At 42.2% G+C, this 26,789-nt stretch overlaps 1 protein-coding gene across 2 annotated transcripts in view; it reads left to right on the top strand.

Moving 5' to 3' along the window:
- EGFLAM (EGF like, fibronectin type III and laminin G domains) overlaps nt 1-26,789 on the top strand; it is a 77,698-nt gene that overhangs the window by 13,234 nt on the left and 37,675 nt on the right. For both annotated transcript variants that reach the window (XM_055791247.1, XM_055791248.1), the window contains exons 2-7: nt 5,464-5,573; nt 7,582-7,665; nt 9,408-9,434; nt 13,831-13,948; nt 14,213-14,348; nt 20,478-20,644. In XM_055791247.1, coding sequence (XP_055647222.1) covers nt 5,464-5,573; nt 7,582-7,665; nt 9,408-9,434; nt 13,831-13,948; nt 14,213-14,348; nt 20,478-20,644 — 642 coding nt within the window. The remainder of the gene's footprint in view (nt 1-5,463; nt 5,574-7,581; nt 7,666-9,407; nt 9,435-13,830; nt 13,949-14,212; nt 14,349-20,477; nt 20,645-26,789) is intronic.

The following is a 26,789-nucleotide window of genomic DNA, read 5'->3' as shown; positions in this document are numbered from 1 at the left end:
CCCCACCCCACCCCCCCCCGCCCCAACTATTCATCGCTGTAGAAAGATTTTGGGGTCACTTCATAACTAGAAGGAAGTAGGAACTTGCCTGTGTCTGCCTGAGCAGTTTTCTTGCAGAAGCTGGAGGAAAGCATCCAGCCAAAGTGGTTGCTTCTGAGCTGTGCATGAGGCCAGCATAGTTAAGCTGGCTGGGGGCAGTGGGTAGATTAATTTGAAGTGTTCCTATGAAGTACCCAAGCCAACTCTGCTTAGAAATGCAAGGGTAGACATGGAAGTGACGTATCTGCTGTTGAACTCAGTGATGCCAAGGAACACCACAAGGCACTGGTATGTCGAGGCACTGGTGTGTCGTTGACTGGCCTAGGCTGGGAACTGTTCCCTGAAGGCACTTTGCCTGTGGCCACCCTGATGGTAGCCTGTGGTTGTGTAATTCATGAGCAGAGGCTGTTGTATGTGGCAGTGGGAACCACAACGGGAACAACACTTGTATTGATGGGATAAATTTTTTCACCATTTTTAATTTGAGCTGCTTTTGTGAAGCAAAAATTTAAATAATGGTAGTTATTGTAGAATGGTAAAATTAACTCCATCTTAGGGGGAGGGCTCACATATTCTTCAGCTCAATTCTTGTTTGGTGACTTCTTCTCTGGTTCAGTTTTTGCATATTTTTAGAAGTACAGAACCAAAGAGATCTATAAACAAGGAACAAAATAGCTGTAAACATAAAAGTAAATACAATGTTGTCAGCTCAACATTGTTTATCTACAGCTGAATCCTCATTAACTTCTTGTATTTGATACACTTTATACGATGTCTAGTCATAATATGTGCAAGAGTGCTCCCCCTTGATTAATTGTTTCTTTGCATGGGACCAAAGTCATTGCTTCCCTTATCAGTTTCATTAAAGCATTTTGGCCAATATCATACTTTTTGTGCCTAACAGGCCAGAAGGAGAATGACTGTGTTTGTACAAAATGCATTTAACTTTTTAAAAAATATAAATTGGTTCCTTGTTCTTTATGATCAGAGCTAATCTCCGTGCCTTCTTAGGTATTGACCAGATCCAATAGCAGAGGATGCTTGCAGGTGGGATCATCACTGAGACAGATCTTCAGCGTATGTACGAGTAGTAGATACATTGCACCTCTCTTGTGTGCTCCTTCCCATCCAGCAGGCTGCAGAAGGGAACAGGCTCTGTTAGGATTTTGCACTGTGCGTGGTACAACCAGACTGACAGAGATTTCTTGCTGAATTTTGAGAAGAAAGGTATTTCTGACCTGAACTGTAGGAGGAACTACCAATACCAAAAGAGTTTTACCCTTGAAAACTATTTTTATTTTTTATAGTCTAATCATGACCTCTGACATAAAGATGTAAATGTTTAGACCAGTTTTAGTATCCATTCTTAGTGTGCCTAATACATGATCTGTAAAATCTTGCAGAATACCTCAAGTGCACATTTATCTCAAAATAATTTGTTAGTAAGACAGCGGTATGTATTGCAACAGTTGTGATCAGCTGACAAACTGCTTTGATGTAGTGTTGCAGCATGACTGTTTCATTGCCCTGACATCAGCTTGTCCATGGCATAAACTTTTCTGTGTCATATAGTGCAGCCACTTTGTCATGGTTGCAAAGGGAAAGTCCTGTCCAAAAATGGACATTTTATACTTTCTGCCGGGTTGTGTGAAATTTGGACTCTGGTGTTCAGAAGTGACTCTGAATCCCTATATGCACATCAATAAGCTGCACGGTCAGGGAGTGGTGGCTGCAGAGGACTGTGGGGACTACCACACTGCAGGAGATGCTCGTCTCTGCCTTGCCTTCTGTCCTCCCCAAGAAATAGCTCTGTGCATGGGGCAGGGCTAGCCCAGGTTTTCTTTTTCCTCTCGGCTCCCAGTTTAACCGGGAGGCAGCACGGTCCACGGCAGGGTGAGTGTGGTAGTGTCGTGTTCCTACTTGTTGCACCATTCTGTCACAGGGAGGGCAGGACACAGCGGTGCAATGAGCAGGTCCTGCACACTCATTAAACCATCGTTTGACCAGTGAGCATCATCTGAAGCTGCTCGCAAAGGCAGTGCTAGGTGCCCATGGTGCTGACACCTATTTCCCAGGCATGCCTCCTGCCACCATCTCTGTTGCATTAAGGGAATTCCCTGACTTCTAAGGAGAATTCAGCAAGGAGGATGGACATACAGACCTTTCCAGCTCCTTGCTCTCATTTTCCCTGGCTTAAGTTTCTGTTTACTCCTCCGGTGACAGTTTATAGGCCAGTGTAACTGAGGTCAGTATTGGGCTCTCTGTGTCTTTTTCATCATCTGCAGACTGGAGATACTATTTTTTGGTAGGTCTGCATGAGTAATTCATGGTGTGGCCCCTTATTAAACAGATGTTGCCTCTCTGTTGGCAGATAGTCTGTACATGGATTGCATTCTTTTCAAATCTATTTGTTGCTCCAAATTATTCACCAAATACTTTCTGTAAATAATTTTATTGGCTTATAGTGCATTCACAACATGAATTTGAAGCTTGCCTTATAGGAGTATTTGTCATTGCTGGTTAAAACTTGTTATTTCAGCAACTGTTCCTCCCAGCAAACTGGTCTCATAGAAGCCTTCCCAGAAAGTGATAAAAGGATGGCACAAATGTGCTAAGTGTGAATGTTTAGGGGGTATTCTTCTTCCTTTACTACTGATGCAGCTCTAATACTAGTCTGCCTCACTGGGTGTTGTGAAGATTGGAAAGGTGTGTTCTGAATGTGAAATGCTGCTTAAGTAGACAGTGATACCCCAGCCCTGACTGCTCTTCCCTACCTCTCCTTTCAATAGCAGGTGATGCATGGTAGTGTATGGTCCAGCTACTGCTGGGTGCAGGGCAGGAGGTGAGCAAAAGTGTTACTCCTCTGTGCTCATGGCCCTGAACCAAGCAAGGATCCATGAGGCTAAGTCTGTGCTAATAAAGAAAATGCGTGAGGGCCCAGACAGCAAGTAGCTTGGCATGGTTTTCTTCTCATCCGTATGGCTGAACTACTTTCCTTCCCAAAAGGTGTCTGTGCTGACTTACAGACACCATTTGTGAGCTGTTCTATCCTCCAGACCATTCCTAGGAGGCTGAACCTGTGCCATGGACTGTACAGGCAATATGGGTACGGAGGTGTCCCTGTCTTTGGGTCCAGGGTAGTTTCCGGCATCTCAGGAACGTGTTTAAAAACCTGCGGGTTGCTCAAAAGCATTGCTTGAAGCACTATGTGGTTATCTGTTTACTTGAAGATCGATCCATTTAGGATATGCTCAGCTTCTCAGTGCCCCTTCCCTGGGAGCTAGGGGAAAGGAGGTGCTGGTGGTGTCCCTGGAAAGGTGCTGGGAGGGGAATGCAGCTCCCTGTCATACCGTCTGGGAAATGCAATAGGGAAACTGGGAATCTGGCTGGTGGCTTATGTTTACGGGGTAGGAGCCTATTAGGGCAGACTAATTCTTTTGCATGCTCCCATCAAATCAGGTTGCATCACTGCGGGTAAGGAGAACATTTCATACAGGTAGAGCCCTAAATACGTTTTCCCTCCTTAATGTCTAAGTGCAGTGCTGTCCTGTTATGGCTACACAAACTTCTTGGGGATGTTGTAACAGTGCGTTGGTCTTCAGAACTTATTTCAAGTTGAACTGATAAGTTAGATCCTTGGGATGTGTAGAAAACACAAACCTCTAGCATACAGTGGGGAGTCGATTTTTCTGAAGGTATATATATATATATATATATATATATTTATCCCCTGTTGTGTTGTTTCAACAATAAAAGGACAAAAACCTAAAAAATTCTTGGTGAGGAGCCCCCTGCATGCAGCCCTTGTGCAGTCTTGCCCAGGAGACAATCTGCTGGGAATTTTTTTTTAGGTAAGAATGGCTGAAGCTTCAGGTATAGAGACCAGATGGTGAGAGAAGTGGGGGTCTCTTAAACCTCATTTATATATTTATCCTTTTATGATTGCACCTACCACCGTCCAGGATTTCTTTTAGCACTGAAGAGAAATAAATAGATGAAAGGGCCAGGAAAACAGAATCATTGGTGTTAACTGAGGGGTGTGGACCCTGACTGGCCACACTTGCTCACTCCAATTAAGTAACGTAAAGCAGAAAGTTTCCTAGCAGTGGGAAAACGCAGGGTCAGTTTGAAAAGGACCAGATTATCAGTTCTGCTCTTGTTTTAACTACTCAAATATTGATGCTGATCAATACTGTGTGGAGTTTGTAAAGCAGTTAAGTTTTGTATTTAGCTTCAAATCAAATATGTTGGTGGAAGTGACAAGTGTAAATCTGATGTAGGCTTGCTCGATGCCTAAAAATGACCTTTACAGTAGCTTGTTTTCCCTTGATATTTGGTCAGAGTTAGTGGGGAAAAAAGGGAGAAAATAAAAAGTTTCCTTAGCCTTTACTTAAGATTTTCATAGGTAAGGGTGTGCAAAAAAATAAGTATAGTAAAACTGTCACCTTGAAAACAAATGTTAAAGTGTCACAATCAGTCCTCTATTACAGTTGCTTGTTAGGTGGGTTTGGTTTCAAAAGCACGGATGATGGTGGTTTGAAGAAGTTGCATTAAAAATCTTGCTTGGGTTACAGAGCAGACATGCTCTTCTGCGTGCCCTTTCTCAGATGGTAAGTGCAGTTACTAACATGTTGCTGGAGAGGTGGAGCTCAGGGTTTTCTTCTTCTACAGCCTTTTTTTGCAGTAGATGAATCAGCCATTGTACTGAAATGCCAGCCTGGACCATGGGAAAAGGAGGAGATGCATAGGTGCTGTGAGACCAGTATAGCCATACAAAAATACCCTCCTCCTGCTGCAACTGGTGGGAGATGGGGTTGATTGTGCCAGCACTGAAATTGTAACAGCAAGGGATCTCATCGCTGTAACCTGCGTCTGGAGAGGGGCAGACGGGAACTGAAGGGCCCTTTGTCCTCTTCTCATCAGGCTAAACTTGGTTCTTACTTAAATCATTGCCCTTCCCACCTGTAGCTGTCATGAAGGAGTTGAGTTTGCAGAAGGTGGCAGTGATGGGGAGAGCGCTCAGTGGTGGGAGAGTGGGGTCTCTTGGCCTGTACCAAAGCAGCAAATGGCCAAAGATGTTTTGATTTTGGTTTGGTTTTCCTCACACTGGGGTGTTGCTGTGGATATGAAGCCTGGGGTGGGTGTAGGGTGATGGGGAAGCTGAAGGTGTCCATGAGGTGTCCTGAGCTGATCAACAGATCCTTGCCACTGAGAGAGAGGATGTCCCCCTTTGGCCCTCTCTCCTGGTATTCCACTGCTGCCTCGGAAGGCAGAGGTGGAGAGGGAAAAGGTGCACCCAAGTAAAATCTGAGTAGTGGGCTACGTTAGACAGTTTGGAATGAGGGCAGCACATGTCTGTTCTTAGGCAAAGGAGAGGTTTTAAGTCCTGTGGCTTCTTACACAATGTCATTTTGTTTTGAGCAGACAGACTGGGACCTCCTCTTGATATACTGCTGGATTCGCTGAACTGCACAGCGTTCAGTGTGCAATGGAGGATGCCAAAGCAGCATGCAAGCACCATCACAGGATATACGGTAAGCGATCCCCTGTACTGCTGGTAGAGGACTGAGCAGCCTCGGTAGCCTACACGGCCTCAGACTACACATGCCACACGGTGAAGCAAACAGGAGGGCCCACTCTCGTAACAAATAGTACCATTGCCCAGAAGCAGACAGGGGACAGTGAGCTTGAATGGATTGAGCTGTAAGCTTAAGAAACAAGCAGTTCATGTTTTAGAAGCAAACTATGATGGGAATTTGGGTTGGATGCCAAGGGCTTGCAGTGGATATAGATTTTTTTTCCTGTCGTTTTCATGTAAGGATCTTAGCACTCTCTGCAGCTGATAAAACTGTAGAGCGGAGCAGGTCGATATTACACTGTGCAAGTGAAGGGAGATGCACGGTGATGTCAGGGCCATTCAGATACTTTGACTTGTACTTCCAGCCTGAGGATTGCTTTAGCAGGAATGGCTTTTCCAAACTGCACCTCTAAACCTTCCCAGACTGGCAGCAGGTACAGGGGAAAGAGAATTTCATGGTGTCTCTTCCTCTGATAAATACTGTACTTCATACCATCCCTGGGAGCCCAGCCACAGCCTTAAATATCAAGAAGTCCTTTGCTTTATTCCCCCCTACCTCAGTGGTGAATTTTCCTTAAAGTCAAGTGATTTTCCGGTTTTACCCAGCCGTTTTATAGGGGAGGCTCTGATCCTGTCCAAGCTTCAGACACGTTACCTTCTGCCTACTGGGCAAACCAGAATGGCTAAACTAAACTGGGTACTGTGGTTTAGTGAGCGAGCAGAACAACCATGAGCACTAATCTGCCACTCATTTTTATTAGGCATTGTTTTAACAGGTATTTTATGGCAGTGAAACTCAGTCCCAAAATGGAAGTTAGTGCAGAATGAGCACCAAAAGCTGCGGGCTATTGAATCGAATTCATTGTTTTCCCTCTTCAACAAAAAACAAATAGCAATTGTTTTTGTTAGGATTTTCTGTGGAAAACTTTGAAATTTACAGAAAAAAATCTAGTTTTACATAAAAACATGGGATGCAGAAAATTCCTACCTACCTTCATTATTAATGTATGCTGAAAGAGTTACAGAATTCCTTCCATTAGGTATTTCTGGTACACATGCCCTTTCATCCCATGGGCTTCTGAATGACAGTGATGCAGCCCAGTTGCAGAGTTTTTTTATTTTTATTTTTATGAAAGTGCTTGTGGTCTAGGACACCAAGAAGTACTTGCTTTGGCCAGAACCTGCTGCAGCCAGGCTCTGTCTGTAGTTAGGTCCATGTTTTTTGTGTGAAAATAGAGATGCAGTAAATGGCGTTTCTACAGGTGATGATATTTTTCAAACAGTTGCAATACTTCATAGTCAGAAATCATGAATAGTTTTCACTTTTCATGCAGTGGATGAAGCTTCCAAGCCCCAGTTTGTTTTTAAGCCTTGATCTCATGTATGTCATAATAATAAAATCGATGGCAAACAGCGTGGATAGTGCTCTACTCAAACCATCTGCACTTCACGTTAACTTTTGATGCTGTGGCATTGCAGGGTCTCTGTGCACAGGAAAGCAGACTCTCCCTTGCTTGTTCGTTCCAGCACATGGCAACAGACATGGAGGGACGTTTATGATACAGCAATTTTTATAATGACATAATCATGTACTGTCAGTATCTTCCTCATATAAAGTAAAATGCCTAACTTGTGCAGACCAATCCCACAAATCTTTAGCTGTTCATGCCGACCATGGCCAAATGATGCATAATTAAAGCTGTTGGTTCAAGTCTGCCCTAAAAGCTAGGCTGTGTTTCACTTCTGTTCCACGTATAGACTTAAGATGGTGTCCTTTGGCCTTACTGACAACTTCTTGCAAATGTGAAGGGAATGGTAAAGGGCGTTAGCTTTTCACGCATTTGAAGAAGAAGGGAATCAAAGGCTCAAATGCTGTCCACGATGTGATAACAATGCATTTGCTTTTAAGTCATAGAAGCATTGAGTTACTGCTTTAACTGACTTGACTCTATCTTCTTCCCAAGGTCTTTTACTCAGAGGTTGAAGATAACAAAGCAGTTAAACAGCTCTCACATGATGTTCCCCTGAGTTTGGATATGCTTAACATGGTGAGTATTTATTTTCATCAACAGTCAGAAGCGCTGGAGCAGAGCATTCAAGTGGGAGCTTGCAACTGTCTACTTGTTGCTGATTTGCAAATTATGGTGAGGATCCAAGTCCCAGATCTGTTCTGGGTCTTGGGCAAAGGGAAATCACAATGTTTTTCTGTAATTCAGTCAGTGTGATACACTTTTGTTCCTCATTGTCTGATTAATTTATCATGTAAAACTATTGCGACTTGCTTGCATCTTCCTAATACTGTCCTTTGGCATCTACTAAAATAGAAATTTTGATTTTGAATTTGCATTTTCTGTGCACTTCCACACATGGAAGGGGAATTACGTGACTATGCACAGAGATGCAGTATCAGTGTATGTGTATTGTAGTGTCTGACACAGGTAAGTTTGCGAGTTAAAGGAAACACAGAGTTTCCAGTGTATTTTTGTCTCTGTGTGAGACTGGCCTCCTGAAATCCAGAACTTAATGTTTAATAGTGCTGCTTTAGTTGTACACTAGTGCAACTTGTCCAAGTTCATCCCCTGGAAGACTTCCTCAACTTCTGGGTTTTTTTGTTCTTGAAAGCACTACTTTTCCTCCTCACCTCCTATCTCACCCCTTTCCTTTAGTTCTGTTTCTCCTTTTATCTCTCCTTTGCTTTCTTACTTTGCTTTATTTCACTCTCCCTTTCTCTTTCCTCCTTCCCTTTTGCTGTCCAATTTCCCCATCCTTTTCCACTTGTGAATGAACACTACCCCATCCTCTTCTGCACAGCTGAGAAATTAGTGCCATGATGGAAGAATTCCTCTGTGCTTCTGGGTAGTTTTAATAACTGTCTGCTTTTAAAGGGTTTTCTCAAAACATGCTGATGCTTCCCTACTGCAGAGAAGCTGTCTTTGAGTTCTGCAAGGCAGGAACAGAGATTTTGCAGCCTCCGCTTGGACAGAAAGTGCAGGAGCGTTGAAGGTTGGGTGCTGTGAGGGGATCAGTTTCATAGCACACCCTGCAAAGGGCTGTCTGTCCACGAGACAGGAACATTACTAGCACAGGAATCCAAGGCTTATGTGTGTGCACAGGGGGACATTGCAGTCTTTCCAGTCTTTCTTTGGTGATCCTTCTTCACAGTTCAGTTTTTCCCACCTTTCCCTTCTACTCATCTTCATTCTCCTTTGTTGCCTCACCCCTCTTCCTTCAGCCTCCCCATGTGATGGTCAACAAACTGAGTTCACTGATATTTCCTGATCCCCTCTGGGCAGTGCTCAGAAACCTTCCCCAGGAGAAGTGTGAGGGGGATACTCAGAGTTCCTGCAGTTTTCTGTGACTCTGGTTGTCAGTTCTGATTCTTGCAGGTTTGTGGTATCACAGAGAATGAAAGAATATTGTTGCCATGATATATTATTTCCTTATTTACCCATTATTTTCTCCCTTTGATCTTTACCTTCGTATTCCTTGTTTTGTTGTGTTTTGTTTGGTTTGGTTTTTTTTTTTTAAAAAAACCCACACCATTCTTGCTAGTAGTGCCCACAAAGAACAAACATTGGATTTTAGGGCATTGGATTTTATCTTTATCCTGACAGCAGTAATTCTGACTCACTGGGAGAACAGTACTGGCACAAATGAGTGATAACCACATAGACTACTATATGCTGCAGTATTGGCCTTGTTTTAATTCACTGACCCATTATTTATGTGTTTTTGCCATCACTTTTTAGTGTGTTATTTCGTTAACAAGTCCTGTTTCACTTTTTCCCAGGGTCAACTTGAAGGACAAGCAATTTTTGTAAGTATTGCTTCACATGAAACTTGGTCACAGCTGTGATTTCAAATGAATGAAATCGAATGTGCCTGACCTGGTCTTTCCACAGATTCACACACAGAAGTTGATCTCAAATGTTGATTCTAATTAGCACGTATAGAGGATCTTTTGTAGTCAAAATGTGGCAAATAGCAGCTAAAGCTCAAAATCTGGAGGCGAAGAAGGTGGACACATGTAGGTGCAGCAGCTCTCTTTTTAGCAATGGATAAGCTTTTCTCTCAGTCATCAAAACTATAGATGTCTTGTTTTGCTGGGGTAAATTTGTCTAAAAAAATGAGCTGCTGTATCCAGGCAGTGAGGACTAAAGAGGGACAGGGGCAGCTGGGCAGTCAGACACACAGTGGCAGGGAAGAACAAAGCCTGCCAGCTGAAGAGGGGATGAAGAGGAAAAACCTAAGTCAGTCCAGTGAGAGCCGAGGAGGAGGAGGAGGAACGATGGAAGAGGCCAGCCACGCACTGCCCAGGAGGAAGGAGTGGGAGACTAACAACTAGCATAAAACAGGTTTGAAAAAAACTCCCAGCTCTCGTAATGGCTTTGCAGATGGTAAATTATTCAGAGTAATTATTTCCAGTCCTGCACTCAGTCCAGTCTGCTTCCTGTCGTCAGCAAAGGATGGGGTTTGTTGTGAGGGGGGAGCAAGGAGGAGGTGCTGGGGTTCGGGTAGGGTAAGCACAGCGATTTCTGTGTTTAACGGAAGTTCCCAACATCATCAGCCTCTTGAAAACCTTGGTTTCTTTCATTCTGAGTGCTGTTTTAGGAATGGAGAAATCCTACAAAGTTGGTGGATCTCATGCAGAAGTTTGGTTGGACTGTAGGAGGCTGATGCCCAGATGAGACCTCAGGATGTGCTTGAACCAGGACTATCTGGTTCAGTCCCAGCTGAGCTGAGTCTGGATTATGGCATTTCAGAGTTGAGGTTCCATGCTGGGCCTTTTTTTTTTTGCTTGGTAAAAATAACACTTCTGAGGGGTACTTGGGGAGAAGTACGACTGACTGCAATTAATCAGCTCCCAGCTGTCATTAATCCTCAGGAAGTGGTGTTTTCTCTGAAATGCTTTCTGTTATATTCATACCAAACTCAACAGAAAACTGCAATAGTTTTGTGGTTAAGTCTGCATAGGTCATGTTTCTGTCACTAAGCCTCCTCTCCTGGTGCCAGGTACAACGCTGCTGCGTTCTCTGGGGACTGTGCGAGACTGTCATAGCAAGAGCAGAACTGCGTTGCCTGTTTCTGCATGTGCATGTGCCTGTGCATTTGCAAAGGGGATACGGTATCATAGCTGTATTATATCATCTCATAATAGAGAACATGTGAGAGCAGCCAGGAGAAGTGCAGGTGCCGTACAATTTAATAAGGCATTTGTTCTACTGGGCATAATGTTCAGGAAGTCGTGCGCAAATAATAAAAGAAAAACAGCAAGAAAAATTAGTAGACTTTAAAGGTGGGAAGTTTTGGGTCAGGGATACAGCCATGGAGAGCAATAGCATTCCCTATCAAATCACCAAACACACCAGTACAAAACGAGGAGTGAGCAGCTGACACCAGTAGTGCAGGGAAGGAGCTGTCAGGGGATCAAGTGCCACTAAACCCAGCTCGGTTTCTGCAGCTGTGCTGTAATCCAGGGTCTGGTGTTTTTTTGGATTAAAACACAAACAAAACAGAAAACAGATACTCTTTGGAAAATATTTTGTAATCCTCGTTTCTTTGAGGTGGCTTACTGCACAGCCTTACAGTTTCAACACACGTGGAGGGAGGGCAATCTGTGTGGCAGGGCAGGGGGGGATATGCAGTTTCTGGGTACATCTGGCTCCTCTGCCACAGAGAAGGCATTGTGTTGCTTCACCCTGTTCAAGAATGTGGGGTTGTGATGAAAATACCAAATGTCACTTTGCAAGGTTTCAGCAAGAGTGTTGTGCAAGACAGAAAAGGGAGGTTGGTGCCTGGTAAAGCCCCACCAGCAATGTGATGTCTGATTTGGGGTGTCACGCTTCAAAATGTAGAGCCAATCTGAGTCGAGAGAAAGACTAAAAAAGTGATGGAGGCCTAACTCTTCCACATACTACCTAAATTCTTTATCTTTGAGTCCACAGTGTCTCTTCTGGGATGAATAAAACTTGGGTTTAAAGACCCTTCTTCAAAATGGAAGCAAAAAAAAAAAAAAAAAAAAAAAAAAAAGATTAAATAGGTACTCCCAGGCTCCCGGACAGGGGCGTACAAGGAAATGTGTTTGTTCTCCAGAATCTCATTTGAAAGTGTTCTGTTGTGAGGTGGGTATTCCTGAGATTGCACGAGTCAGGGCAGCTTGGTGATGTCCTAAATCTTTACATATTCACTAATGCCTTGATCCTAGAAGATCAGAAAATATTTGATATCAAAGATACCCATTGTATGTCCAACAGCTGTGTTCACGGAGAGGACATTGCCAGGAGAAGGAGGCAGGTAGCCAAGCAAGGGAGCACTTTGCTGAGGTTTTGGGGGTACCCGTGTTGAACTTAAATAACTAAGTAGATGTTAGGACTTTGAGCTTGGTTCTTGCAGTCAATGAGATTCATTCTGTTTAGTTTACTCTAGACTTGATTCTGGAGGTAGTAATATGAGGCATGTGCATCAATATCACACTCTCTGCAGAGGCCAGGTTCCTGAATAGTGTGAAAGCAATAGAACACATTATGAAGAACTTTTTTCTCGTAAGAATAAATGTAATTAAGGGGGATGCAGGCAGGAAGAAATGCACACAGCTGAAATACAGATGGACAGTAAGTGTGGCATGGAGGATGGAATGGCAGGAGCAGAGTCATTAGTATTGTCACGGGGAGGAGGTGCTGGGTTTTCAGAACTGGCTTTTCAGATCACATTTTGAAAGATCTCAGTCACTTCAGCTACAAGACTGAAAGACTCAGATAAATCTTTCAGTGTGCGTGTCCTTGCTGTCTCTGTCTGGGCAGTTACTTTTCCAGCGTTGTTATTGTCTCTCTCAGATGAATTCAGATCATTCAAGCAGATCAAGGGTGAATGATGGAAAAACAGGGTAATCATCAGGTGGTGCATGTTAATAGGAAATGATGGAGCTCCAAAACCACAGCTAGAGAATTGACAGATGGCAGGGTGTTGCCAAAAATGTTGTAGTAATAACATAAGTTCCCTGAAGAATAGAGGGGGAGACTTTGTCCAAAATACTGTCATAAGGAAATTTAGCAGTTAATAAAATTTAAGGATAGTTTACTGTTTTTCTGCAACTGGAAATGCAAATTTAAAGTCTGCTCCAGTGTGAAGAGAAAGGTGATCTCTGCATTTTCACATGCACTGTGAATAATGTTTTTAATATCAGAGAATGAAAAATAGAAGACAAATCCATGTAAAACATTTTTTTGTAAGTGCCTTTTTTCACACCAAAATGGTCTGTATTGTAGAACCTGGTGTTTCTGTTTACTTGTATATGCTGTCAAAATTCATAAATCTGGATTTACATCTCTCTACAGATGGACTGCAGGTAAAGAATACTGAATTTCTATACACACACGCACATGCTCCATTAAAGACTGGATATAAATGTCTGAAGCAGATTCATGCTATGTGCAGTAGCCCGTGATAGAATGTAATTTTTTGGTGACATTTGCTAATTTCTTGGACATTTGAGCAGGCTCCTCTAAACAGTATTCAGCAGCACAAGCTCTTCTTGTGTAGGTTAGCATCGTCACCCTTACAGTAGTTGTCTGTGGGTTAATCTTTCTGTATTTATGGCTGAAGGACAAATACGGGAAACGCTGGGTTCAGGTCAGGGCTAATAGCTGGGCTAGGAAAGTTGTGAGAGGTGATGGGAATGGTCTCCACTCTGTGAGAAATTAAAGATCATCAGTTCACACTGCATCAGCTTGCTTCGTTCTCAGGAGCTTCTGTGGTCTCTGGATTTAAAAGAAAAACAAAAGCAAAGAAACAAACAACAACAATAACAACAACAACAAAACAAAACAACAACAACAACAAAAAAGCAAATGCACCAGACTGATATGGAGTGCCAGCAAGTGGCTCAAGGGAGGGAATAGTATGTGACTTTGACTTCACCAGGAAAAAAGCCGGACAGCGAATGCAAACAATCTGCAACCTTGTGAGTTATGCTGAGAAATAGGTCCAGGTCATCCCTGCGGATTCCCCCGGGGTGAAGCTGCAGCTTGAGAGGAAACACATGGTGCTGTTTGTGTTTGTTGCTTCTGCGCTGGGCTGGGCTGGGGACAGTCCTCCTAGGAGGTTACATGGAAAATGCCGTGTAAGATTCCCAAATCCCAGCTCACAGCAATGTTCTTAGTTACATGGAAGAGCTTTCACAATGTTCTTGTCTTGTCTCCTCTTGACTCTGGTAGGAAGTTGTTATCGGTGATCTGAAGCCAGGCGTTCCACACCGTGTTAGTGTTGGAGCATATGGCTGGGCAGGGAAAGGACGACCCAGCATGCCCAGAGATGTGACAACTTTATCCCAAGGTAACACCCAGTATATGTCTTTCTGTGGCAAAACTGACAGGGCACACACCTGTAACACAGCACATCGCTTGCGCCTACATCTCTGTCACGTGCAGTATGGTAATATTTCACCGTTATTTTTCCACAAGTATGGGATTTTAGAGGGGCATCAGCTGAGGGGAGAAGCTTATGAGTTTGGTTCCCAAGTCTGTGGGTGCTAGGTTATTGTGTGTATTAGCTCGTCTACTTCTGTAATGCTGTTCCTTTGCGTTTCTTCTGGCTTAGATAAGTGCATGCCCCCTGCACCACCCTATCAGCCCCAGGTCGTGGTAGTTTCTGATTCAGAAGTTGCTTTGTCCTGGAAGCCCGGAGTGAGTGAAGGAAGTTCTCCCATCCAGTACTACACAGTGGAGTTTATCAGGCAAGTTTGCAGTGGAGTCTGTGCGCTAGTTTATTTTTGGGTTTGGGGTTTTTTTTACTTAAACTGTACTATTAAACTGCATATGGATTCTTCTCATGGTTTGTTTATTTACTGTGTATAGTACACTTAATTTTTCTCTCAATGTGTGTTGAATTGTCATAAAAATTTAAAGACAAAACCAGAAATAACCTGATTTATAAAATTATCAATAGGTTGTACCTTCTGATTGAAGAAAATAAGGTCTCATTTGATCTGTTCCCTCTGATAAAGGCCTGGGTGAATGAAGTTTGAAGTTTCTCCTGTCATCAGATGCTGTTGAGAAAAGCGTGTGTGGCAGAGCAGGAGTACCCTGGTCTGATATAGGAAGTAATCTGAGAACTGCAAATCCAGTATGCTGGGCAGTTTTACCTGACGAAAGACTTTTGGGTCTTGAGCTTGCAGGACTCAGACTTGCTTTGTTATCCTAATGCTAATCAAGTTTACAGGAAATTCTGGCCTTTCAGTTTAGATTTTTCTAGGGTAGATGGGGTGTTGGTGGGGCTTTTTTTTCTTTTCTTATGTTGGACTCTCTGAAATTTGCAGTAATAAAACTGAACTGTGAAAAATTGCCCATCAGGTTGCTTTTATAAAAAGCGTATGAAGGGTCAGGAGGAGGTGATTATATCTGCATGCACAAACAAGTATTCATACCTGACTGTTCGTATGCTTGTATAAGCTAGTATGTGCTTAGAAATCTATTTATTTTCATTTGCTTGTGCCTGTATTTACCATTACAGTGAATGCAAAATTCAACCTTTGGAAGTTTAATCCTTTGGGTTGACACTTGATGACAGGTCTTAGTTCAGGTTCCTGGATAAGAAGAGGGAATTGCTTCTTTCACTACTCCGAGCTGTAAAGGTCAAAAAATCATTCTTCAGAAAAACACATTGATTTTTTTAAAAGGAACTGTTGTTGTTGAAACAGACAGAAGGAACAATTGGTTTTCGGTGCTCAAAGTGTGATTTCAATGTAAAAGATACTGATGTAGAAAAGAATCTCAGTTACATGGAAGAAAAGAATCCCCTGGCTGAAAGCCTCCTTGTGAATTCACCTTGCACTTTGAATCAGCATGTCTCATACTTGGTGGGAAGCCATCCAGCGTTCATTGCACTGGGAGGCAGGACATGAGGGCTGAAGATACGTTATGGCCATCATGTAAACTCAACTGTAGCATTACCATGAAACTTTCCTATTTTTTGAACACAATCATTATCTGAGCCTTTCCCTCTTCTCCTGGTCTCTTCTTGCTCATTTGCTTGGTCAGTGGGGAAGGGATTTTCTGGCAAAAACACTACTGTCACCTTTGTCCTTTTGCTGGAAAGTGGAGCCTGCAGGTTTATGTACAACCCCTCATAGCATGAGGGGCTTGCTAATGGAAAAGGTGGGTACCATTGTCTCCATCTGATGCATTGAAAATGCACCCTTGAATGTTTTTGTTCAGCCAGGGAGTGGAAAGCTGCCTTCACTGTTTAAGTCAAAAGATGTGATTAATTGAAATTTCAGTGTTTCATGGGTTTTAGACTTTGGGAAAGAACTTGCTAACAGCACAATGTTTTGATTACATTGTTTAGTTTGCAGTTTAAAGCTAAACTGAAAGGTTTTTTGTTAATTTTGGGATTATAGTCTCTTAGACTTGGAATTTTGATTATATGTTTGCAGAAAGTTCAATGAGCCATGAGCCCTAATGGCAGTTAGAGGTAAAGATTTAAGTTTAAGCTTCATTGTCTTTGCTGCATATAGTTTTAACTATGTAAAACGTATTGACATGAGTTAAAGCTGTTACATTAAACCAATGTAAAACCGGAACAAAACAGTGCAAGTAAAATTTAGAATGTCAAAGAAATACAATATTATCCCGTGCTTTTGCAACATTAATTACTTTCTTATTCAAATGTGTAATTTCTCTTGGGTGCAGCACAAATGTCTAAACACTATGACATTGTTTAAATAATTTCCATCCCCTTAGAGCTAACTTCTTGACTTTAACCCTAGAAAACCCATGGTAAGGACTGAGATTAGGAAAAACCACTCTTTGCATTTGCTCAACTGTGATACGGAGGTTTAAAACCTCATGAAAATTCAATACATTAATTGTTTGCCTGTACTATAATCAGAATCTGAGCTAACCTTCACTCTGCTTCTGCTCGGGGTCTAAGTTCGGGCCTAACTTAGGCACTTGCTTGGGTTTCCCTTGGGACCTTTTGGTTCACTATAGGCAGTGGAAGGATGCAGGCCCTTTCAGATATAGGATGAGCTGGGCTAACTCAGACTGAGATCTGCTGTTGACTATAAGGAGATGCTTAGGAAACCATAATCCCAACTTGTCTAAATGCTAAAAATCAGGAGGGCAAATGTAGGTCTCACTGTTCACTGCACAGTTCATAGGGAATGTGTACAAGAACGTGTTACATCCAGAACAGCTGATGGTGTGTGTGTAAGCTTGCAGGATCAGTGTAAATAGTCTGTTGGTTTATGCTGGGAAATACTTTATGACAAACAACATTCTTATGAAAGCCTCCAAAGTGAGACCCTGGACTTAAACATACTAGTTTGGGTGTTTTTCCTAAAGGTACTATGAAAAATTAGTTCTCAAAAATGTCTTGGATATTTTCACCCAAATACTCCAAATACTCAAATCTTTAATCTGTTGGATGCCTACCCAATCTTCTAAACTTGGAAACTAACCTATCCAAATTTTTGTAGTCAGCTAGCATCTACAGATGTGTTCCAGCAGTGTGTGCCCTAAAAAGATGAGGTCACTTCCTCTTCATCTCCTAGATACATAGATGAAGTCAACAACTTTCAATATTAATACTGACATAAAGGGAAAGTTTTTCAGTGTTTTGGTCGTAGCGCGAAACTTCAACTACAATGAACTGGGCAGGTTCTGCTGATAAAACTGGGGAGAAATATCAGTATGCAGATGTTAGGGTGGAACAGGTTCAGCATAGTGTTGTGGCCAGGTTTCTTGATTAGTTTGAAGCCTTGCCCCCCAAAAAGATATATCCCTAAATACGTTCTGTGTTGAATTATTTGTCCCTGGCACTACACTGAACTAGGCAATCGTATTTGCTTTTGTTTGTAAAAAACCTGAAACAACAGATCTGACTGGGGAGACACCCTCTGATGTCCAGCAAAAACACTTTTAATACTGTTTTCCTGATTAATGCATGAAACAGGTTTATCTGCCTCAACATTTTCCTCACTGTTTGTGAGCATTAAATCCTTGAAAAGGTAATTAACGAAGGAAGAGGAGTGGAAGATGTATAAATTAAAGAGGAAGTGTGCTTAACAATGTTAGACAGCATCAGGGGAATATTTAGCACAAGAATGAGATTAGAAAATTATCTACTTTTCATTTTCTTAGAGTTGACCTGGCATGTTGATTGATATAGTTCATAGAAATAATCACACAAAATGTCACAATAATGCTAATAATAATAATAATTACTAAAAATAATATCCTATAGTGCATTATTTTCTACGGTGAGTCTTCTCCTTAGTGAAAAAGAATGTGTTGTACTTGTCACCATATTTATTATTTGTGGGAATATTTTTTACAAAAATTTGTAGAGATAAATTTGCCACTTGAGTACAAACAGCAGGAAAGAACAATCAAAAACTTTATCCAAATTGGATTGCTAGCAGGTGCTTCACTCTGTTAAATAATTTCCAGATGATTTTAAGAGCAAGCTCAAGTGAGTATAAAATTGCTGTCCTCTGCATCAGAAAGGTTTCCTTTCTTAAGCTGAATCAGTCCCCAGATTACAATGTAAAGCGATAATCCACATGTTTTGGGTATGTTTGGGGCAGAATTCTGCCTTTGGTTTATATCCATCCAGTCCTATTGACTTTACCTGTATGTTTATTATCTTAAAAATGTGGACTTTGTCACTGGGCAGATTATTACTGCATGGCATTGTACGTTGCAGATGTACAGCTGTAACTTCAAGAGCGGAAAATGCCCATGGAAGTTGTCTGGTTCCCTCATGCACAGATTCAATGTCTGGAGCTGCCCTGCGAGGGCAGAGACCTGTGCTGGGGAATGTAGCGCTGCAGAAAGATAGGAAAAGTGGTATCCAAATGAGCCCTTCCGGTGTAAAAGTTGACACAAGCTGAAATTTGATGCAGGAAAGGACCATGGAGAAAGTTTTAAGCCAACATTCCCAGTTTAGAAAACACAGGAGCTGGCTAGCCCTGGACACAGTCACCAGCTGAGTTTGTTGTGTTCCTCTCCCCATCTGTTCGCCATTTTTTCATCTTGTACCTATTTGTTCACAGAGAGAATGTTCTGGAGAAGTAGCAAAGGTCAAGTGATATATCTTCCTCTGTCCCTCTCCTTCAGCTGCACATAGTTACTGGTTTGCAGACATTTCCTTCATTATTCACTTCTGCAGAAGGAAGTCTTGCGAGAGGGAGTCAGCAGAGGCGAAGCTGGTCTACAGTTTGTGTTACCTTCTACATCTATGTAGAGTGCAATACCTCCTTGGCGTCCCTCTGTCAGAGGTGTGTGTTTCCATTTGAGTGCAGACATTGGCAGGGTCTGTTGCAAAGAGACTGTGAGGCAGCTCTTGAGCTAGCAGGAATTCCTTGGACTGGAATGGGAGCCAGAAGGAGATGCGTCCAGGAAAATTAAAAACATTACTAAACAAGCATGTGGAAGGAAGCGATGTTAACGGCTTTCATTTGGAAAACACTATATATTTTCATTTTGGCCCAGGCATCAAACCTTGAAGAAGGGAAACAATGAAAGAGTAGCCAAAATAAATGCCCTCCTGTCTATGAGGAAGTGGTGGTGGAGGGTGGCTTAAGATGGTCTGTTCAGTTGTCATTTACATCTTGTGCATTTGTCTGATTTTACTTTTATTTTTAGCAAGACAATGAAATGTTCACATCCTGTGTGCTGTTGTGCATGGGAGCCAGGCAGCTGGGAGCTGCTGCTTTGTCACTGCGCTTGGCCGGCTGGCACAAAGCAATGAAAGCTCAGTGATCGATAAATCTTGTATTGGCTGGTAAAAGAAAACATACATTAACTTTGGCATTTCCTTCCAGCTGTAAATAAACAAATGCAAGATGCCTGCCTTGTGCTATAATTTTCATTGGAAGACTGCTGGAGACATTTGCAGCTAGTCCTATGTAAACACTGGTAGATTAAGGGAGCACTTGGAGGTTATTTCCTGTAATAAATATCACAAGGACATCTTAGAAAAGGACACTGGAATAATTTTCTCTGAAAGTAATTTCTGTCCCTATTTTACTTTCATAGGCTTCAATTTGAATACTTTGGGTGGCCTAGACTTAACATTTACATTTTAATTTTGTTTGTGTTTATTTACTTTCTCATTCTGTTCTCTCTTTAGTAAGAAGACACCACTTCTAGAGGGAGTATAAATGGTGTGAAAGCATCAGAATACTCTCTGAAAGTATTTGAAGTAGCCCTCCCTTTTCCAGTGTCCCTCTGCATATGAACTTAAACATTTGAGACCGAACTTTTGTACTGATTTAAGATGGATTATAATGGCCCTTAGAGCAAGCATTTATTGGCAGCTGGCTTCCAGTATGAATCAGGAGTTAACCACACACATTGTCCAGAGGCAGACATGGAAATTTTGTGGCAAAATCCACATACGTAGGCCAGGTTCTCTGCATTATTGTTCTGTTTTGGGTTTTGGTTTTTTTTTTTGAGGGTGTTGGTTTTTTTTTGGTGTGTGAAATACTGCTTTATAGAGCCAAATAGGGGATTGAGAACTGCAAGTAATATACCTCCACTTGAGAACTGCAACCCCCAAATCCATGAAGACAGATAAACAGAACCTGATTATTCAAACCATCCTCTAAGCTACCTCTTTGGCTTTATAAGCAACATCTGAATATTGTTTTTGTATCACTGTATAATTTTGATATCACAGGCTTTGCAGCTTAGTAACAAATGGTTGCATAGTCTGGCCTCTTAAAAGCGAATGATTTCAGTGACCATTTAATAGGCTTATATCTCATTTATTTTGCCTATTTCCCAGGATAATTTAGAGGCAATTAATTTATAAAGCCAACTTTAATTATTTATGATCTTGGCTTTGTTTGATCTTGAAGGCCAGACCTTGACAGCAATTGGACGGTAATAAGACAGCAGATCCAGATGGAGTCCATGGTTCTCAAAGGACTTGTCCCAAACACCAAGTATCAGTTTGCCGTCCGAGCAACAAACTCCTATGGATCCAGCCCTGCCAGTGCCCCAAGTGATGTCATCCGAATGTTCAGTGAGTAGAACCACCTTTTTGTAGTTAAAACTGTATAAAAATAAAATATATCTGTAAATAAAGTGTATCTGCGGTAGCCCATGGAGGGCTACTGGTGGGAAGCGTCACTCTCCAAGCACAGGCACCCCCAGTCTGACATCCCTGCATCCTGTCCATAGAGCTTGCAGCATCCGGTGAAAGTCAAGCCACAATCAAAGATTTGAAAAGCACGAGGGAGAAGTGCTCTCATGCCATTTCTCTGCTCTGGAGGTCATTGCCAGATATTTTTGGATCACTACTTACTGACTTTTGTGCTAGTTTCATGCAGAACTGATAAATGAATATCATGGGGAGAAATGAGAGAGATGAGTCTATTGTTCATATTTTTTTTTCTGTTCTTTGAATCTAAACCTTATGTATTACATTTATAATTTAAACAACTTGCGAAGACCAAAGCAATTCTATACTGTTTTCTGAGGAGTAAGGCTCTTACAACTATTAAGCACAATTGTAGAAATGATGATATGAAGAAGTGAGAATATCTTTTTGATCAAAAAACTGCATAGCAAAAAATTTATGTGAAAATGCATTCAAACATACTTGAATAATCACAGCTTGTTAACTATTATAGTGTACATTTGTACAGCAATGTAGGCCATGCACACTGCAATAAGGGACAGGTCCTGTGCACATCTGCCAATGGCCTTCCTTGGGATATAATCCTCTGTCAGTGCTAGAGTCTGGGTGGGCTGACTTGGAGGTGCTATCGCTCCTCATCACCCCCAGAGTCATAGCTGTATGTGAGAATCCCAACCAAGCTGACACAGAGCACATGTGAAATTGTACAAATCACATCTGTTGCCACTGAGCTGATGCAGGAGGCAGAGCCAAGGCTGGCAGGGTATGGGGACTAACTGAGCTATATCCTTAATGTTCCAAACTTTTTACTGTGTTTAAAGGGTTTCAGTACTTTTTTAAGTTCCAGTTCTGGAGTCATTTATAGGGGACAGAATACCACACGAGAAGATACCTGCATATAATTTTAGCAGATTAATGAACTGTAAAAAAGAGCAAAAAACCTGTTTTATTTCCTTTTCTCATCTGCATGCTCCACTGCAAATAATCTTTAATTAACTGGTAGAAAATGAGCAGCTGGTATTCAGGTAGGATTGTGCACTCTGCAAGAAGAATTTACAAGCAGTGGAAACATGGACCACCTCCTTAGTGATCCACCAATCTAACCTGCTAAGGAGTTATTTCTAAATTGCCTCCCTATCTTGGAATCCCTTGTTTTCATTGACTGTTATGTAGTGGTTTCCATTCTTGTTTCCCTTTTGTCATAAATCCCTTGAACAGTTTCCAGGAAGTTTGTTATGACTGCTGAACCTGTAAGTTTTAACTTCTGAAACAAATGCTTTTGAAAAACATTGAGGTGCCACACACTCTGGGGTTCCTTGGCCCCTGGATCCTCCAGACTCAGCTCCTGCTGCCTCAGGCATACTTGTGTGCTCCTCACTGTCCAGTTTATCTTTGGATATGAGTGGCTGCATTCTTTGGTCAGAAAAGATGAAGTGTTTACCACTGTTAATAAGGATGGAGTAGTCTTCATGCTGCACTTATTGCTGCAGTACTCTAGGAAAGGCACTTGATCTTTGGAAACTGCCTGTTCTGCGGAGACCTGTTGAGATGGCTCTGAACCATGGGTTTTTGTCAGTAGAGCTTGGAATCAAATTCACACCCAGTGTATGTAAATGCTGATTTCTGGAGAGATGCGTAGGGGGCATGAGCTTGATTCTCTGTGCCTGAATAGTGAACGTATTATGCCTGTTGCACTGCTCTCTAAATAGGCTCAAAACCCCTGTGCTGGTCCATGGTAGGCACACGGGTGCAGCTGTGACTGAGAGCTTGGTCCCCCTGCACCAAGGAGCTGGCAGTGCTTGGTGGAGACCCTCCATGAGTGGACAGAGCTCTGCCAGCTTGGGGCCATGTCATGCCTGTGATGTGCTCCAGCCCTGCACCAAGTCACTTGAGCTTTGTGCTACTGGGGCAGGCTCTGGGCCCTCTGGCAAATGCAAATGTGGTTCCTTTGCCAGTCTGCTCTTGGTTTCCAGGATGGATTTTGTAAATAAGCGTAAAGGCTGCAGTAGCCACTATGCATGGAAGCCTGTGTTATCCCGCAGGTACCTGTCTTCACAATCACCTTTTTGCAGAGCAATGAGTGATGTTCAAAGGTGACAGAGGATGCATGCCTTTAGAAGTAAGTTCTGCAGCTTTCTAGAAGCAAGAGTATAACTGAGTGTAGCAGCTCTCACTTGGCTTTGCTTGCAATGTCTGTCTAACAAACTGGGTTTGAGGTTAACCAAATACAGAAGCACATTGTGCTACTAAAAGCCAAACTTCGGTTGTGAAAAAATGTTCTTGATTGAAGTTGTGCATAGCCTAAAGATTTATTTTCCCCCAAAACACTAAAAAACCCTGAAGAGTGATTTAAATCATTGACCAGATTCATGTAACGAACAAATGGATGCTATGCTCAAGTAAAACTCACTCCCAGTTCACATGATGTATCTGCAGGTGCCTCCCCCCTTCTAATAGCCAGAAAGCCAGGAGTTACCTTCTTTGGCCCAGTTAAGCATTCACTTCAGTTGCTCAGGTGTAGATATTTGGTGGATTTAAGGACCTCTAGGTCCTGTGGTTTTCAGCTGTCACGGCAGGAGGGCATGCACTTCTCAGGCATCTCCCAGACACCTGACAGTCCTCTGGGGATGTCTCAAGTACCGTAATGCATCTCATGTGGCACCAGATGCCCAGCTCTTTCAAAGTGTCAGCAGACACCTTTTACCCACCTATTGTTGCTGGAAGAGTTTCATGACAGTTGGCATGAAACTGAAGCATCTTTGCTCTTCAGGGTGCACATCACAGGAATTACTGTCTTCATTATTACCACAGTTCCTCCTCCCATGTAAACAGTGAAGCATGCCACAGATATTTGATGCTATTTTCTGACTGACTGTGTATTCCTCAGAAATACCTGAAATATCTTAGGAAGCTGGCAGAGTTCATACAGTATCTGCCTCCTTACATTTAGCCCACATAGTGCTGGCACTAAGGTCCCTAGTGTGTTTGGCTTTTAAAAAATTGCAGCTTTATGCTTGTATATCCTGGGATTTTATGCTTATTTTAAAATTATGTGTTTCTGATGCTTGTTTTAACTGAAGAACAAATTCCCAGTGTTACCTCTGATACAGTGGACCTTCTAGGCAGGCTGAGACAGAGATGAATCCTGCAGACACAGTCCATGCTACTTGGGGATGTTTTCTGCTGGGGTTTATCTCATTCTCACATGTAATTGTCTCATTTTGGTTTTAAAAGGTGGCTGGCTTTGCAGTACTCCTGACTGCATTGTTTCATGTCAGCATAAGAAACGGTTGTCTTTGTTTGCTAAAATGTTCTTCTGAAGGGTGGCTGACAGTATCACCTAATGTGACAGACCTCCCAAGGTCTTTGCAAATAGAACATGTGGCCTTGATTATAAGCAGTTACACGTGCCTTAACTAGTAAAAAATGCATCCTTGGTTTTTGTTACATTGCTCCATTTTCAGGGAGGAAAGAGAAGGCAAGTCTCCCCAAGGGTTCTGATCTATTTGGTTTCTTTTTTTTTTTTTTTCTCCTAAAGGGAAATGATGTACTAAATCAATTTTTGTTGCCTTTCTTAATTAAAAATGCAGATTATGGATATTTCACTTATGTGGTTGGGTTTTTGCTCTATCAAATCTTTCAATGTGTCATGGACAATTTACTTGAAAACAAAAGATTGTACATATCCAGTTTAGCAACAACAAAATAAACTATCCCAACAAATCAAACAAACAAAGTGTCATCACCTGCATTGCTTAAATATCCTTTGTCTCCTGGGGAAACAGGTGGGGTTTGCACTGTGCCTGGAAGGTCACCAGCCTTGGGCTTTGCCAGACCAACAGAGGAAGCGTCTCCTGTTAAAAATACCCTCCTGCTTGTCTCTGCAGCAAATGTGACAAGAGTGGCTGCTTAATCGGGGTAGATCCCTTCCTCTGGTCCTGGCTGTCACCAGCAGACTCATACTGAGCAAGGCATTGGCGCAGGTGCTTAAATACTCTGCATGGTGCTTGCATGTGTCAGCTGAGGCTCAGGCACAGGAAAAGGGCAGTCCCTCGGGCCCAAACCTTGATGTGAATGATGGTGATGTGTCCTGGAGACAGCAAATAGAGGCTTTCCACAGAACTGTTTCCCACAGATCTCCAAAGGCTTTACAAAGTCAGCGTTTGTATTTATAGGGACGGGGACAAAAAGCAAGAGACGGGCCAAGCGATATGCAGTGCCTCACTGTGAGTCACTGACAAGAATAAAACTAGATTAAATGCCCCTGATGTATTTTGGTTGTAGACCTGTGAGGGGTTCTGAATGAAGGTGATCAGTCTTTTAACACTTCCATTCAATCTCCCTGCACTGCAGTGCCTGGTGGTCTACTTCCTACACCCTCCCGTGCCTCCTGATCAGTATGCTGGGGGCCACCTGATCAGCAAAGCAAAAGTTTGTGTGGCTTTGTGTTTGTTTTGAGAAAGATTTCTTTGGTATAACTAAATCCCTGATCATTTGGAAAGAAGCTGTCTAAAGTTCGCGACCCCCCACAGGTTTTCCAACTAATTGTAAGACAGGATTATAGGACCTGGTAGAGTGTCTTAAACAGGCTTCATCTCCGTGTACACCGAAATACTGATTTAATGAAATATAGCATGCTTATAATCTCTGTAGTCATTATTTTGGTATTTGCAGAGTACCACTTTGCTTTATTGTCCCTGATTTGCCACCCATTACGAGATGAGCTCTCCACCAAAACAGCACACCAAAACCACACAGTGTTGTTTGTTGCTCTCCACCAAAACAACACCAAAACAAAACAGCTTTTAATGAGCTTGTGTGTGGGTTTCTTTAAAAGTCCCATTATCTTCTCTACTTTCTGTTTGTTTTGCAGTTTTATTGCATCATGTTGCATGTGACTATCATGTCATACCCAGTAAGCAAACACCAAATGTAGGGAAGAGCAAGGCAACTGAGAAGCCAGCAGGCTGTTAGATGATCTCGTCGTTTGTGCATTTGTGTGTGTACTCACTGGTATAAATTCAGGTGTAGTTAGCAGAGAGTACATCTCCATGACTTCATTGCTCCCAGGTGCATTATGTGTTACCAAAACTGCTCACAGATCAGCAGGTAGAGTAAGGTAGCATGTGCTGGCTGAAACTCAGATGGAGCCAGGAAGGAACAAAATGGTGATCTGTGGCCGTGCTGGAGACCTCTGGATATTAGGAAGTTACACTTCTCCTGGGAAGGTCTTTGAAGAAGGGTCTCAGAGCGGTCATTTCTACCAGCCACAATAAGCCATACTTTACTGGTCTACAACCAAATATTCCCTGGTTTAAAATAGCAGGTACATTTCTTCCTCTAAGGTCTTCTGTTGCAAAAGCATGGAACATTTTGGTTTGCCAGATGAAAGAGGCACATATTCTGCTTGGGGAACTGCCTCTCTCCTAGTCTCGTTGCATGCTCTTGCATGTAGTTTAGTGATAACTCTACTCCAGTCAGGAGTTACACCTCTGTAAAATTGGCATGGCATTAAAATCATGTCTATACATGTAAGAAAGTGTATGTATCTGAATGGGAATCCAAGACCCAGTATTTCCTTTGTGTGAATATAAAGATACTTCATTCTCTGTATGGCTTAATTCCTGTCATCCTTATTGAACCTAAACCGAATTAAGCCAATAGAAAGTTTGCTTGAGAAGAGAAAAAGTGTGGTAGAATTTGAACTACAACAGACACTTATTTTCTAGCTTGTGACTTCTAAATTAGAAAATGGAGTTTGTGTATCACAGGTTGTTTGTATACAGATTAGATTGTTTTCCCTGACACATGATTGCTATTTTTTCTTTCTTTTTCCTAACTTATCTTTATGGCTTCTGTTACTCTTAGGTAAATTACAGTTTCATCCGTTAGAAGAACTGAACTAGTTCTGAAATAGTTTCAGACACACAATATAAAGGCAATAAATAATATTGCAAACCTGACTTAAAAGCAACAGTATTCCAGTAAACTGAAAGTTGCTGCATCTCCTGGGAAGCTGAGTTAGTGC

This window comes from Falco peregrinus, chromosome Z (assembly GCF_023634155.1).
Source record: "Falco peregrinus isolate bFalPer1 chromosome Z, bFalPer1.pri, whole genome shotgun sequence".
Classification (NCBI taxonomy): Eukaryota; Metazoa; Chordata; class Aves; order Falconiformes; family Falconidae; genus Falco; species Falco peregrinus.
The sequence above is the reverse complement of the archived record's forward strand: the minus strand, read 5'-3'. Positions and strand labels throughout refer to the sequence as shown.